General features: G+C 52.1%; 2 protein-coding genes across 8 annotated transcripts in view; one reads left to right on the forward strand and one right to left on the reverse strand.

The window, feature by feature from the left end:
• Nucleotides 1–14,385, forward strand: part of LOC101014638 — a 141,697-nt gene that overhangs the window by 74,733 nt on the left and 52,579 nt on the right. The gene's annotated exons all lie outside the window — the stretch shown is intronic.
• IRF1 (interferon regulatory factor 1) lies at nucleotides 3,141–10,865 on the reverse strand. Of its 5 annotated transcripts, none has more exons than XM_009209040.4 (10): nucleotides 10,639–10,861; nucleotides 9,513–9,604; nucleotides 8,047–8,146; nucleotides 7,045–7,221; nucleotides 6,884–6,933; nucleotides 6,646–6,775; nucleotides 6,338–6,460; nucleotides 5,754–5,803; nucleotides 4,445–4,580; nucleotides 3,141–4,158 (listed from the first exon to the last, which is right to left on the reverse strand). In XM_009209040.4, the coding sequence occupies exons 2-10, from the start codon at nucleotides 9,597–9,599 to the stop codon at nucleotides 4,034–4,036; spliced, it is 978 nt and encodes a 325-aa protein (XP_009207304.1). In that variant the 5' UTR covers nucleotides 9,600–9,604; nucleotides 10,639–10,861; the 3' UTR covers nucleotides 3,141–4,033. The 5 variants fall into 5 exon arrangements, with proteins under 5 accessions (XP_009207304.1, XP_021794858.1, XP_021794857.1 ...); NM_001168757.1 differs by lacking the exon at nucleotides 10,639–10,861 and having other exon boundaries at nucleotides 3,690–3,734; nucleotides 4,076–4,158; nucleotides 9,513–9,599; XM_021939166.2 differs by lacking the exon at nucleotides 6,338–6,460 and having other exon boundaries at nucleotides 10,639–10,865.

Consider the following 14,385-nt stretch of genomic DNA (forward strand, 5'->3'; position numbering starts at 1 on the left):
GCACTGTCAGGTCCTTAGAATGATCTAATTATTAAGCACAAACTTGGTTCAGATCTTACTAATACTGCTCTGTTTCAGGCATTGTTTGGCTAATGACTCGGTAGTGTCAGCTGCCATCACCTTTAGGTGAGCTGTCAGACCTTATTTTGTTTCTTTTCCTAGGAAAAGGGTGAGGTCTTGGTAGGATGCGATGGGACAGCTCTCCATCCTGAAAGGTCTGGCTCTATCCCACACTACTCCAGGTTTGGTCCCTAGGACCCAGCTCCATTGTGATGGGTGCCTGGGGAGAGTTTTGAGGTCCCTCCCTGGAGATTCCAAGCAGTTGCTACCAACTGCTCCTGGTATCAGAGGGAACTCCTGGCATCAGAGGGGATGGGGAAGTTGAGGACTTCATCTTGGTTGTGGAGATTGGAAGCTGATGGACATAATTCCTCTTTTTGGTAATTTACAAGCAATTAACTTTGCTTTTAGAACTTGAGAGATTTCCACAGCTGCCCAAGACTTCACATACCCACTGCCTACCCTCCATCAGGGATTAGATTGAAGGGCAGGAGAAAGAGAAGTCAGAGCTGCTGCTCGTTCTGGGTGGTGTCCCTTTCCTCCCATCAGTCCACTCTACCTTGCTCCACACCACCACCTGCCATCACCCACTAGGAGACCCCAGATGGAAGCCACAGGTGGCCAGCCACCTCAATCCAAATCTTAAAAAGGGCTGGTCCCTGAAGGAGCTGAAAAAGGCCATCCTGTCTAGCCTTCTATTCCCAGGTGAAGCTATTCTTGAGAAATCCAAGTGGAGTGGAGCTTCCAAGTGGAACTTTTTTTTTTTTTTTTTGAGACAGAGTCTCGCTATGTTGCCTGGGCTAGAGTACAGTGGCATGATCTCAGCTCACTGCAACCTCCACCTCCTGGGTTCAAGTGATTCTCCTGCCTCAGCCTCCCTAGTAGCTGGAATTACAGGTGTGCACCACCACGCTTGGTTAGTTTTTTTGTTTTTCAGTAGAGACAGGGTTTTACCATGTTGCCCAGCCTGGTTTCAAACTCCTGAACTCAGGCAATCCACCCGCCTCAGCCTCCCAAAGTGCCAAGATTACAGGTGTGAGCCACCACACTCGGCCCAAGGGGAGCTTCTGACAAGCAGAGCCTGGGATGGGGGCCTGTCCAGGCATCCACATATAGAATATTTACCCAGCAGGAGTCCACCGGCCACTCACACAGCATCTCCAAGATCAGAGACCAATACTTCCTGAGCTTGACAGAGGATGAATGTGTCAGACTGACCTCTGCCCATTTTGTAGTTTTCTCATCATTTTCTCACTCAGTCTTCCCTTTTCAAGGGCCCATACTCTTCCAGAGGGCTGGGCCTAGTGAGTGGGGTCACAGTCCATATGGTTTCTGGGACTGAGAATGTGCAAGATGTGTTCATAGAGCTTTCGTTTCCTAAGCAACATATTACTGCCATGATTCCATTCCCTAGACGATGCTGATGATACAAGCTGGCTTCTCTTGGCCAGCCTACCTACTGCTGGGTAGTGTTTATGCCCCACGGCCAGACACTGAAGAGGGAGACAGGAAAAGCACATATCCAGACCTTCCACCCTCAGACAATCCTGTAACTTGGGCTTACCTGAAGGGGGCATTGTCATATGTCAGGAGTTCCCAAACTATGGTCTTCAGAAACACTGTTTGCCCTCCATAGAGGTTGTGTGCATCAGCCCAGACAGAATCCTGCTTCACGTAAGGCCAGTTTTCCTAATGCACGTGTGCATGGACGTGTCTCGTGCTACACTGCAGGGCTGGTATTCAGCACCAATAGTTATTGTTGGCTGCTGAAATACCAAACTACTAGAAATGGCAGGTAAATAGCCCCAAGCCCCTATCCCCAGTGTCCTCCCGCTACTCAAACCCCTCTCCCTCAGATCTGCCCCCAGTCCAGTATCTACCTGCACTGTTCAATATGGTAACCACTGACCACATGTGACTATTTACATGTAGTTTATTAAATGCAATTAAAAGTTCAATTCCTCACTGCACTGGCCACATTTCAAGTGCTTAGTTGGCACATGTGGCTAGTGCCAGTGCCTACTGTATTGAACGGTACAGAGAGAGCATTTCATCACTCTAGAAACTGGATGGCAAGTGCTACCCAGCACAGCAGCTATGGGGACCCTTCTTGGGCTGCTGACTGTTCTGATTGTCTGTGACTGTGTCATATCAACTAACTTTTTGGAGCAGCATCTGCGTGTTAGCAGGACACATCACCTATGGCACATTCCTCAAAACCTAACACTCCTTGGGCCCCAGGAGCCCAGAATCAACTGACAGCCATGGTGATAGTCAAGGACAGGTAACTATGTTTATATGAGCATGTTCCTGTGACAGAAATGTCCCCTCCTTCTGCCATCGTCTATGTGAACATAAACAAAAGGAATTTTTTTTTTTTTTTTTTTTGAGACAAAGTCTGGCTCTTGACACCCAGGTTGGAATAGAGTGGCAAAGTCTCGGCTCACTGCAACCTCCGCCTCCGGGTTCAAGTGATTCTTGTGCTTCAGTCTCCCGAGTGGCTGGGATTACAGGTGCCCAGCACCAGGCCCAGCTAATTTTTCTATTTTTAGTAGAGACGGGGTTTCACCATGTTGGCCAGGCTGGTCTCAAACTCCTGACCTCAGGTGATCTGCCCACCTCCGCCTCCCAAAGTGCTGGGATTACAGGCATGAGCCACCGCACCCGGCCAAATGAAAGGATTTATTTATTTTTGTTGTCGTTGCCCAGGCTGGAGTGCAATGGCATGGTCTCGGCTTACTGCAACCTCCACCTCCCAGTTTCAAGTGATTCTCTTGCCTCAGCCTCCTGAGTAGCTGGGATAACAGGCGCCCACGACCATGCCCAGCTAACTTTTGCATTTTTAGTAGAAATGGAGTTTCACCATGTTGCCCAGGCTGGTCTCAAACTCCTGACCTCATGTGATCCACCCATCTCGGCCTCCCAAAGTGTTGGGATTACAGGGGTGAGCCACCGCGCCTGGCAGAAAGGATTTTATAATAGATGCATGTCCCTGTTCACTCCAAAGTCAAGTTCAGGTGGGATGCCAATAATGAGTCCATCAGTGTTTCCACAAAAAGTAAAATCATCTACAAGTTAAATTTCTCTCTAAAAAGGCCACACCCCTTATAAACAATTTACTTTTTATAAAAAGACATGTACATATTTACACATGTTCTTATGTGTTCACACATGACTTAATGGTTAGATGACATTCCAATTTTAAGTCAAACCAAGGCGCTCACATTTCCCTCCCTGGGCCTGTTGAGAGCTGCTGGGGCTTGAGGGGGTGGTGGGCGCCGAGCAAGGCACTGTATAAATAAATGCAAAGACCAAAAACTCGGGGGAAACGTTAGTGTACACCTCTGATCAGAAATGTGGCAAGATCCACAAGAAAAAGTGCCAAGTTTTTTTCCCAAGCCCCTCAGCCAAAGTAGGCAGCAGGGTAGAGCTCCTCTGAGGCTGAAGGAGCATCTCCCCGAAGGACCCCACTTTCCTTCACATTTCACTGGCTTTGGAACAGTCCCCAGGGCTCAGCTGAAAAGGGGGTGGTTCTTTGGGAACAAGATTCATTTAGTGCAATTGTCTGTTAGTGCAGAGCTAGCCCTGGGATTGGTGTTATGCTTTTCTGGGGTCACTAGTCTGTTCCCCTAGGGGCCAGCCAGTGACAGCAAGACCCTCTCCAGGCAGCTGGGCTCAGAGGAAAAAGCCAGACACTGACTCCAGTCCAAGTCCCTGACCTGACACACCGGTCTCAGAACCTCATGTTCCCAGGAGGCAGGACCAGCTTTACCCCACAAGAAAAACCCAGACAACTGGCCTGCCAGGCCCTGAGAGGCCAATGACCCAAGGGGGGAGGCCCTATCGCCACTTGGCAGTGGGGGGTCACAGTTGGCTGTTGAGGGGCCCACAGAAGTCCAGCTTCTCTGCACCATATCCACCAGGATGCCAGGTCCTGCTTGCCTAGAGGAGTAAGAAGGGCCCAGGGGCCCTGCTACGGTGCACAGGGAATGGCCTGGATGGAGGGCAACCGGACTGGGGTCAGCAGGCTGTCCAGCCAGGTGGCATCCATGTTCTTCAGATCTGTGAAGACGCGCTGTAGACTCAGCCCAATATCACCTAGAAGATATGAAGAAGGTTGTATGAGGGTGGGGGACGGTGGCATAAGGTATGCTTCCGCCTACCCTTGAAGGCCACAGACATGGCCTCCGCTCTTCACAGCACAGCAGCAAACATCTACTCAGCTTCAGGCAAACCTTAAGGCATGGCAGCAGTAGCTAATTCACAATGTGTCAGTACCCCAGATGCTTTACCGCACTGCTCCCTGGCCCTGCCCCCAAGCTTTCTCCATCCCTATGTGGTTCTCCCTCCTCTAAGAAGCCATATGGATCCAGGGCCTTCTTACCCCCTGGGCTGTCAATTTCTGGCTCCTCCTTACAGCTAAAGTCTCCATAGACAGAGGTGGGCTGGACTCCAGGTTCATTGAGTAGGTACCCCTTCCCGTCCACGTTTGTTGGCTGCCACTCCGACTGCTCCAAGAGCTGAGGACAGAAGAGCAAGAGGCTATCAACTCCCTTCCAGTGCAGACTCACCCTGTGGCCCTGCCCTCAATGAACCAGCTCCTCTCAGCCAGGATCACACCCTTGGCCATTTTCACAATCTCAGATAGGATGCAGAAATGCACTGCAGTCAGGACAAGGGCCCAGGAGGGAGGAGACAGAAATGCATGTTGGCACTGGTCCTCAATTCATTTCCCACCCCTCTCACACCCACTCTCTGGCACTCCACTCTCTACAACTTCCCTCTCAACTGTGTAAGGACATAGTAAGAGGGAATGGGGCTTAAAACAAAGGTAAGCAAAACAAATCAAGAAAAGATGACTAGAAAAGCTACAGATAAGGAACTACATACATGTCTTAATTTTCTGGGCTGATGGAACAGCTGGGGTACAACTACTGCAAAAACTTTTTTTTTGAAATGGAGTTTTGCTCTTGTTGCCTAGGCTGGAGTGCAATGACACAATCTCGGCTCACTGCAACCTCCGCCTCTGAGGTTCAAGCGATTCTCCTGCCTCAGCCTTCGGAGTAGCTGGGATTACAGGCATGCGCCACCAGGCCTGGCTAATTTTTGTATTTTTAGTAGAGATGGGTTTCACCATGTTAGTCAGGCTGGTCTCGAACCCCTGACCTCAGGTGATCCACCCGCCTTGGCCTTCCAAAGTGCTGGGATTACAGGTGTGAGCCACCGCCCCCGGCTGCAAAAACTTCTTTATATTCACTTTTAAAACTGAAGCAGAAAAAAAAAACCTGGAGGATAATTTGCTAACTTTTTCTATAAAGCCATCATATTAATGGATCCTAAAGGCTGATTATTGAAACCTGATGTGCATTTCCCAAACTAGCAGGGCTGGGGCATGTTGGGGCAGAGGGTGCAGGCCAGGGACCCATCGCTGATAGTGCCTGACTCACAGAGCTGTCTGATGCCCCCAGGCTTGCTTCAGGATGGCCTGTCGGAGGCCAGGCCTCCCACCTGCCTTCCCTACCCATGGTGGCTTCCCCACCAGTCAAGCCACGTGAATGTGGCACTTGTGGGATGATGCAAGCAGCCAGGTGACAATAGCAGCTGCCCATCCTCTGATTTGGAAGCTTCACTGGTTCTCTCTCCTCACTGAGAAACAGTCACTTCAAGAGTGCCCAGGTAGGAAGGGGCTTTACCTTCATGATGTCCTCAGGTAATTTCCCTTCCTCATCCTCATCTGTTGCAGCTGTGGATGGAGAAAGCAGAGGTTGGCTGGCAGTCAGCCACACTTGCCCTGCAGTTCCAGTTCCAGCCCACCAGATCCCCTGTCCTTTCTCTCTCTCTCTCTGACACACACACACAGACACACATACACACACCCCTCCCAGTGGACCTGCCTGCCATGGAGATTCCAGAACAGAACACCAGCCTGGTGACTCAGCCTCTCAAACCCTGAAGCCACGCCTCTTCCCACCCCCACCCCACTTCCTTCCTCACCCTCAGATGCTGGGCTGCAGAGGAGGAAGGAGAAACAGCACCCCAAAATACAGCCCCTGGCCCCCTTCCCTCCTCTCACCAGCCCCCACTGTGCTGCAGCCCACTCTGAACTGCCTTCCTAGTGTCCCCGTTGCTTGCCTCCCCCCACGGGGGCTAAGACTGGGCAATGCCCAGCTCAATCAGCTTAGTGCCAGGTGGAGTTCTGAGCGTCTTTTCTCTCTCAGGAAGCCCTTCACAGGACCCAGACAGTCAAGCAGGCAGGCCAGGCCCCAGGAGCACCAACCTTCAGAGGTGGAGGGCATGGGTGACACCTGGAAGTTGTACAGATCACTGGTGCTGTCCGGCACAACTTCCACGGGGATGTGCCAATCGGGGAGGGTGCTGCTGACAGCACACGGCGACAGTGCTGGGGGACAGCAGAAGCCATGGGTCAAGGCTGTGTGCTTTCTTAGTTTGCAAGACATCGAGCGCCGCCCCCCACCAACCCTGCAGCCTGCACTAATAGGCCACCATCTGCCAGCACCATGCCTCCAAGAGAAAGAGCTATCCCACTGACTTGTGGGGTCCCCTGCCAGACCTGCACCAGCTCACCTGGAGTCAGGGCCCGCTCCACCTCCAAGTCCTGCATGTAGCCCGGAGCTGTGTAGCTGCTGTGGTCATCAGGCAGAGTGGAGCTGCTGAGTCCATCAGAGAAGGTATCAGGGCTGGAATCCCCACATGACTGTCAAGGGAGAAAGCAGCTTAGGCCCAGGCCCACCTTAGCATTTCTTCCACTGCTCACCCTGGCCCACAGGTGACCAAAGGCCTGGCTGCTTAGGACCACACTCACCTTCCTCTTGGCCTTGCTCTTAGCATCTCGGCTGGACTTCGACTTTCTTTCTGTGGAGCAGACAGGCTGTCAGCCTTGGTGCAGGCTCACCAGACCCAGCTGACCTTCTTCTACCCTCCCTCCCTGAGGGTGCTTCCCAAGGACCCAGAGTCCTTGGATACCTTTTCTCTGGTTCTTGGTGAGAGGTGGAAGCATCCGGTACACTCGCACAGCTGAGCTGCCCTTGTTCCTGCTCTGGTCCTTCACCTCCTCAATATCTGGCAGGGAGTTCATGGCACAGCGAAAGTTGGCCTTCCACGTCTTGGGATCTGGTTCCTTTTCCCCTGCTTTGTATCGGCCTAGAGGACAGGAGAAAAAAGAGGATCGTCAGGGCCACAGGTAGGGATCCTCAGCTGCCCCTGGCCTGGTGGAGGAAGGTAAGGGTACCCCTGAGCTCTCATGCTACCAGACAGCCACAGTGGTCAAACCAGCAGGTACTCCAGTGACACTCTGCAGGTCCTAGGCCCTGGACCTTCTCAAATGCCGAGGCTTGGCTTAAACACATCTAGCGGGCCTCAGTGAAGGGTCCAGCTAGAAGCACTAGAGTCCCCATATCCCCAAAGTGGACTATCTGTGTCCCAGACCATGCCCAGTCTTCCTCCTTGGGCTATCAGCAGCCACAAGGTGGGCTGGGGCTTATCTGATATTTCCAAACATGGGAGTGGGCACAGACTGGGCAGCAGAGAACAGTAACTAATGGGTGGGCTGACTGTTCTGAGATGGGCCTAGAGCTCCATCTTTCAAGGATAAAGGAGGCTACCAACCACACGAGCCTTGGACCAAGGGCTTTGGTCAACATGAAGGCAGACCTGGGTCTCTTTCAGTGCCCTGGCTTACAGCTGCTTTTCACAGATGCTTTTGCCAGGGAAAACTCTCATCTAGCCACAACCCCCCTGAAGCCACACACTTTCTAAGATCTTGGCTTTAGAAATCCCTTTGAGAATTTGCTGAAATGATGGACTCTCTTCTCCAGAAACACTAGTCTGCCACCAGCCCCTGTTCCCAGTAATTCTGCATATTGTCTCAGGGAGCTCAGGGACCCCAGTGAAGAGCCTCTGTGTTAACGTTAGTGCTTCCTCTTGTCTCTACCCTGGCCCTCCTAGGCCTGAGTCCCAGGCACACACCTGTGTGAATGGCCCAGCTCCGGAACAAACAGGCATCCTTGTTGATGTCCCAGCCATGCTTGGCAGCATGCTTCCATGGGATCTGGAAGATCATCTCCTCCTGAACAACACACACATATACACGAGGCTGTGTCAGCTCAGAGACCACAGACTTTGGGGCTGAGTCTGAGACCCAGGCTTGCCCAGCCAGACAGGTCTGAGAAAAGGCTGACTTCCCCTTTTCCCCCTGCCATCTGGCTTGGACTGACCCATCTTTAGGCTGGCTTAAACAGACCACTCTGGATCTCTCAGGAGGGACTCCTAGTTCGGATGAGCTGCAGCACTATTAGCTCACAAAGACCTCCCTCTGCCTGTTACACATGTGCTAGGACCCACACAGGGCACCCTCCCCCGAAGCCCTGATTTTGAAGCTCTGGGATGTTTCTCTCTGGCTTGTAAACACCAACATGGAAGTAAGAACTTCTTCCATTAGAAAGGACTCCTCAGGACACCTGGGACCATGGGCTTCTACACAAGAGGTCCTGGTCATACCACTGAGGGAGCTCTGGGCTAGACTTGGATGGTGAACACTGTGTAACCCTGGCATTGTCACTGTATCTCTTTTCCCCTCAGTTTTCTCTTCTCTGAAATGAGAAAACATATCCAACAAAATTTTGAGAATTAAAAACCAGAGAATGTGTAGGGACACAGTGACAAATATGAAGTCTAAGGTCTTACTGTTATTATCAATAATGGTTAACAGTAAAGATTTCTGAGTCAGACCATTCAAGTTCAAATCTTGGCTTCATCACTTTTTGTGTGATCTTACAATCTTCCTCTCAGTGCCTCTGTTTACTTATCTGAAAATGATGACATGAACAGGACCTACCCCACAGGACTACTGCGAGGATTAAATGACACAATGTAAATAACATACTTAGCAGGTGCCAGGCACACAGAGTGTTCAGTAAGCATTAGCTATTATGAATACTATCATTGCTACTAAGCCTATAGTGTCTATGTTGCCCCAAGTGCACCAGCTATAGGCTTCTTGGGCCACAGTGACTGGTGCAAGATTGATTCGTTTGTCCTCTGCTAAGCCAGCCACCTTTCTGCCCAGCAGCATCCACTTCTCAAGTCTTCTATTTGTTTGATTAGAGCCCTGCAAGGTGCTGTGTATGTTTGTAAGGGTCTCCCTCAGAGGAGACCAGAACTCCAGCTCTGCAGATGCTGGGAAAGTCTTGCTGCTGGAAACTGGAAGTGCCTTCAGGTGGGTGCCCTACCTCAAGAAGGGAAGAAAGCAGGAGTCGTGCAAGTGAGGCCCAGGCTGGGCCTTGCACACTCCCTCCCTGCATGCAGGACCCACTGGGAGAAACATCTGCCTGTCCCGTTATCACTTCCCTTTTTGAGCTGCATCTGAAGCTTTGGTCCCTCCAGAAGTACATGGGTTAAAACAGTGGCAGGAAAACCCAAAGAGTTACACTCACTTTATTAATCCAGATGAGCCCCGGGATTTGGTTGGAATTAATCTGCATCTCTAGCCAGGGTCTCATGCGCATCCGAGTGATGGGCATGTTGGCTGTAAAGAGAAGACAGAGGCTCCAGTCTGGAATCTGTTGAACAGTACCTGGGCACTGACCTGCCCCACCCGAGTTCACTTAGTTACCCTCCCCTCAGCCAGCTACTAGGTACTACACTCCGTGGGGAGGGGAGCTGCCCTGGAATAAAACTGCTCTCCAAGTTTTTTCAGCATCTTAGGCAAAAATGCTTCTGCCCCTTCCTCCATCCCAGCCAGTCTCTGGATGAGACAGGTATGCAAGTGATGGCTTTAGGATTCATGTGCAGGAAAAGAGACAAAATGCACAGATATCCTAATTTCAGAACTTTTCGCTCAAAATTCAAATCCTTTGGGAAGGGAGGGACTTCTTTTGCTTGATGCCAAGAAGAAATTCTCTTGACTTGAGTTGTCACCACTAGCTAGTAAAGGGCTAGCCATCACCCTGAACAGCCCCCCTGAATCCATTCTACGCCCTCCTGACAGTCACAGAGCCCACGACGCTAAGACTAGGACGCTAACCCTTCCGTCCCGGTTTCCCCTCCTCTGGAGAAGCGGCCCAAGGAACACCTGTGGCGCCTCTTCCCGCAGTCTCCGTAGGTCACGATTCCCTCCAGCCACCTGGGCAGTAAGCCAGCCCTTGTCACCAGCACAGGGAGCCCAAAACCTGGGGCCTGGGCGCGAAGCTGGGACCGCCGAAAGCCGGGAGCACTGGGCGCCCACGCGTGGGAGGACACTCGGTCCCCGGCACGGCGTGTGGATGCGCGGGACGAACGTAGCGGGCCACCTACAGGCCTCCAGCGGCTGCGCGCACGCAGATCTGCGAAAGCTGCCCGGCGCCGGCAGCCTCGTCCGGGTGGGCGGTCCACGCCGCGGCCCGCCCTCCCCGCGCCGCGGCTCGCAGCTCCTCCGGCGCCCCCCGGAGCCCGCGCGGGGGCCCGGGCAACGCCGCGCGCCCGCGAGTCTCCAACCTGGGGCTTTCGAACCCCCACTTCCTGGTGCCCCGCGCGCCTTTTATTCGACGCCGCAGGTCCCCCGCGCCGCAAAAGCGGACTCACCTTTGCTGCAGGAGCGATTCGGCGGCGGCGCGCGAAGGTCCCGGCGACGCAGGGGCTGCCGTGAGGGGGCGCGGAGCGCGACTCCGGGTGGAAGGGGGAAGAAGGCAGAGGCTGTCTGGGTCTCAAGGCCGCTGGGCACGGCTGGCGTGGGCTGGGCAAGGCTCCGGGTGGCCTCGGTTCGGCGGGGCTCGGGCGCACGTCCTGCCTCGACGAAGGAGTGGCGAACTCTGCCAGGGCAGCGGCGCCACCGAGCAATCCAAACACTTAGCGGGATTCCCCAGCCCTGGCCGGCCCCGCCTCCGGACAGCCGCGCGGGCGCCCATTGGCCGACTGCGTGCCGTCATTTCGGGGAAATCAGGCTGTTGTAGAGCTAGCGGCGAAGGGGAAGTACAGGGCGGCTGCTCCGCCCCACCCTCTCCGGCCGGGCGCCACCGCCCAGGGGCCACCACGGGCCCGCCCCGCGCGCTCCCAATCCACCCCTGCTCCGGCTGGCCCGGAGGAGGGCTGCCCTGGACAGCCCGGCACCCCCGGCCCCAGCCTCTCCTCTCACTCCGCCTTCTCCCAGCCGGCTGGCTCCTGGGGCCATCTTTTCACCCTCCTGGCGGGGTGGGGGCGGGGGTCTATCTCCTGAACGCAGGTGAGGGGATCGCCCGGGCACTTGCCGCCCTCTCCAGGGGGAACACCGGCCGAATCTCCCGACTGGCAGCCTGGCTCCTCAAGCTTGCCAGTGGGGTATCAAGAAGGGAGAGTTTCAGTCCTAGCACTACCCCTGTTCTTAGGGTTGACCCCCTCCCTCCAGGTCACTCACCTGCCCTGGGGAAGTGAAGGAAGCAGAAAGCCTACCCTGCACCGTGTGCTGTCTGGGGCTGCTGAACCAGGGGAAATCTCAACTTGGCCGCTGCTGGCACAGCCCCCAAGGGACTCAGGACCTCCGTTTTTCAACCATAAAATAACAGTAGCCCTACCTTGATGGTTTGCTGTGATGGAAAGAGATTGTAAAGCACTATGCTCCACTCGGGCAACAGACGCTGAGTAGTTTTCAAGGTCGCCGTTCCAGGGTCTAATAGTGACCAGGATGACACCCCACCCCTTTTTGGTCTGCCTCCCTGGGACTCCCCCTGGCTGGCCTTAGGGAACAGAGGAGGAGAAGGGGTTCAGAGAAGCCCAGATGGCTGAGTGAGAGTGGGGGTGGGGTAGTTCTGATTCCTCCTAATACTCCTGCCTCAGGCCACCTCCAGAGCCTCCCTGTGGCCCGCGTATGGGAGTTCCTCAATGGAAGTATTGCTGTCATCTCTGAGTCCCCAGGGCTTGGCCCAGAGAGGTTCTGGGCAGCATGGAGGAATTAGCTCAGGGCTGATCAACGCCATGGACCTAGCGAAAGGGTTGGGGAACCCAGGTCCTGTGTTCCTTGGTAAGGGCCCCTACTTAACTCTCGCTCACAACTAGTCCCCGCCCCACTTATAGTCCTAGAGACTTGACTGGGTGTTCATTTTCCATCCAAAACTCTGGCCCAGGAGGCTTCTTCCTTCATCTCTCTAAAGCTCCTGACTCAGAAGTAAGTTACTCTCCCAGGCATGTCATTTCCTTCACCCCAGCTCTCCCTGCAGGGCAGCACCCCATTTTGCGGGCTATAAATAGACACACTCATGCAACATTCGACTTGCCAGTCACTCTACTACCTCCCTCCCGTAGAGGAAATGCATGGGTTAATCCTATTCTGGTGCATTGCAATCTGAGTGCTGTGACCGATGCCAAACCTGGCATCAGTACCAGCAGAAATGGGCAAAACTGTCTACCAGATAGAGGTGAGTCAGGAGCTAGGAGAGGAAAGGAGGTAGAAGAAACTGAGGAAGGAACCTAACTGAGTGTTAAGCAAAGTGGAGGGCAATGACACTCTGGAATGGAAAGATGGGGTTTGGGGTACTTTAAGTGACAAATGGGAGTGGGGACTTGCTACAGGGACCAAGACCTTCTGAGCAAGAATGAGAGAAAACAAGTGACTCCTGAGTTGTGGGATCCTTTCTTGATACAGCAGATAGGTGCGTGTCTTGCCCCTGAGAACCTGACACACCCACTGGAAAATTCAGGATGAGATTAGGGAAAGGAAGTTTGCATCCTTGTCTCCTGATAAATTGACCACAGTGACCCTGTGAAGGCAACAGGAGACTATAAAAAGTACTTTAAAACAAAAACTTAATTTTAATTCACAGATACAGGTATGAATATACCTGTAATGTGTATGTATATTTAGCCATAATGAGCATCTTTCCATGTCATGAAATGTACTTATGCAATATCATTTGCAATAGGTATATATTATTCTTTCATAAGGATAAATAAAAATTTACCCAATTAATCCCCTATTGTAGGACAGTTAGGTTATTTCCATTTTTTCATAATACAAACAACGCTATTAGCTAAATCTTTGTGCACATCAATAATTTTTTGCTTAGGAGAAATTCCCCAGTTAGGATTTACCAATGAAACTGTCATTTACATTTACATCTTTGACCTTTTTTTTTTTTAACCTTAGGGATTCTTATTTTATTTTGAAGCCTATAAGAATCTGATTATTATGACTAGGGGTGCTATACTCCGACTCAGTGAAATAAAGCTAAGCCATGTTTAAGTACCCAACATTTTTATTGTAATGGCTTTTGATGAATCACATTCTAAGATGTAGAACATTCCCTGTGATCCCCAGCAGAACACGTAGGCTCCTGTAGGCTCTTAGTAATTTGGAGCCAGCCCTTTTCTCTCCCACCTGGTCTTCTGGGTCTTCCTTCCCTGTATCTGGTTGTGATTTCATAGTCCAGGACCAGACTTTTGTTGCCCCAACCTCCCCCTGGGCCTCCCTGCCTATCAGTCCTGCCCAGGTAGATGGGGAAAATGGTGCTTCTGCACTGGAATGATCTCCCTAACTTGGATGATCTCCTTAACACTCAGGGCCACCCAGGAGCCTTCTGAGCTCCCCTACATTCAGCCCCACATTCAAATCTTTGCTCAGTCTGGTCCTGGCGTCCCATTCCAACCATCTGTCCCTGACAGCTTCCCTACCCTTGGCAGTAGGAAAGATGAAACTAAAGGGGGATGAAAAGAGAACACAGGATTTGAGTCTGAAAGCCTGAGTTCTTATTGTGCTTTTTCCACTTGCTATGTGATCTTAGCAAGTTACTGTCCCTCTCTGGGGCTCAGTTCTCTTATCTGTAAAATAGAGATCATCTGTCTCCATCTCTCCTAAATATAAAATTAGACTATCAAAATTATTCCCAAACTGTAAGACATAAGTCAAATGAAATGTATGAACAGGAACGCATGAACCTTTCCCTGTGTTTCCATTCTCTGAACACACTGTGTTTGTCCCCTCATCCCTATCTCCTCAGGATACTTGGCAACACTCGTCCTCTCTCAATCTCCCTCTCCCTTGCCCACCCCACCACTTCAATCTCTGTGTCTTTTTTTAAGGCCCAGAGCATATGCCTGATCTCTTCAAAATACCCGCAAAGCAATCAACCAGAAGTCCTTTCTTTTCCCTCCTTGGACCCCTTTGGTTCTTAACTTTCATGTGTTGCCTTTTCACCACTAGTCACTTTATACGTGGTGGGAAAAAACTCTGGGGAACAAAGTCTACATTTTTTCTGTGAGAAAAATAACTCTACGTGTTTTCTGTGGGAAATCTTAGCAGGTTCCTCATGCCCAGCAGCTGAAGCGAGCTAGGGATTAGCTGAGGGTAGCCAGCACCCTGTA

The sequence above is a fragment of the Papio anubis genome, chromosome 5 (assembly GCF_008728515.1).
Source record: "Papio anubis isolate 15944 chromosome 5, Panubis1.0, whole genome shotgun sequence".
Lineage (NCBI taxonomy): Eukaryota > Metazoa > Chordata > Mammalia > Primates > Cercopithecidae > Papio > Papio anubis.

Bases quoted from the DNA above. Each gene is read 5' to 3' on its own strand.
- IRF1 (NM_001168757.1), bottom strand. From the start codon at position 9,599: ATGCCCATCACTCGGATGCGCATGAGACCCTGGCTAGAGATGCAGATT. The intron at 8,147-9,512 runs GTGAGTGTAACT...TGTGTTGTTCAG, and splicing joins GGCTCATCTGGATTAATAAA to GAGGAGATGATCTTCCAGAT. The intron at 6,934-7,044 runs GTATCCAAGGAC...TCTGCTCCACAG, and splicing joins CACCAAGAACCAGAGAAAAG to AAAGAAAGTCGAAGTCCAGC.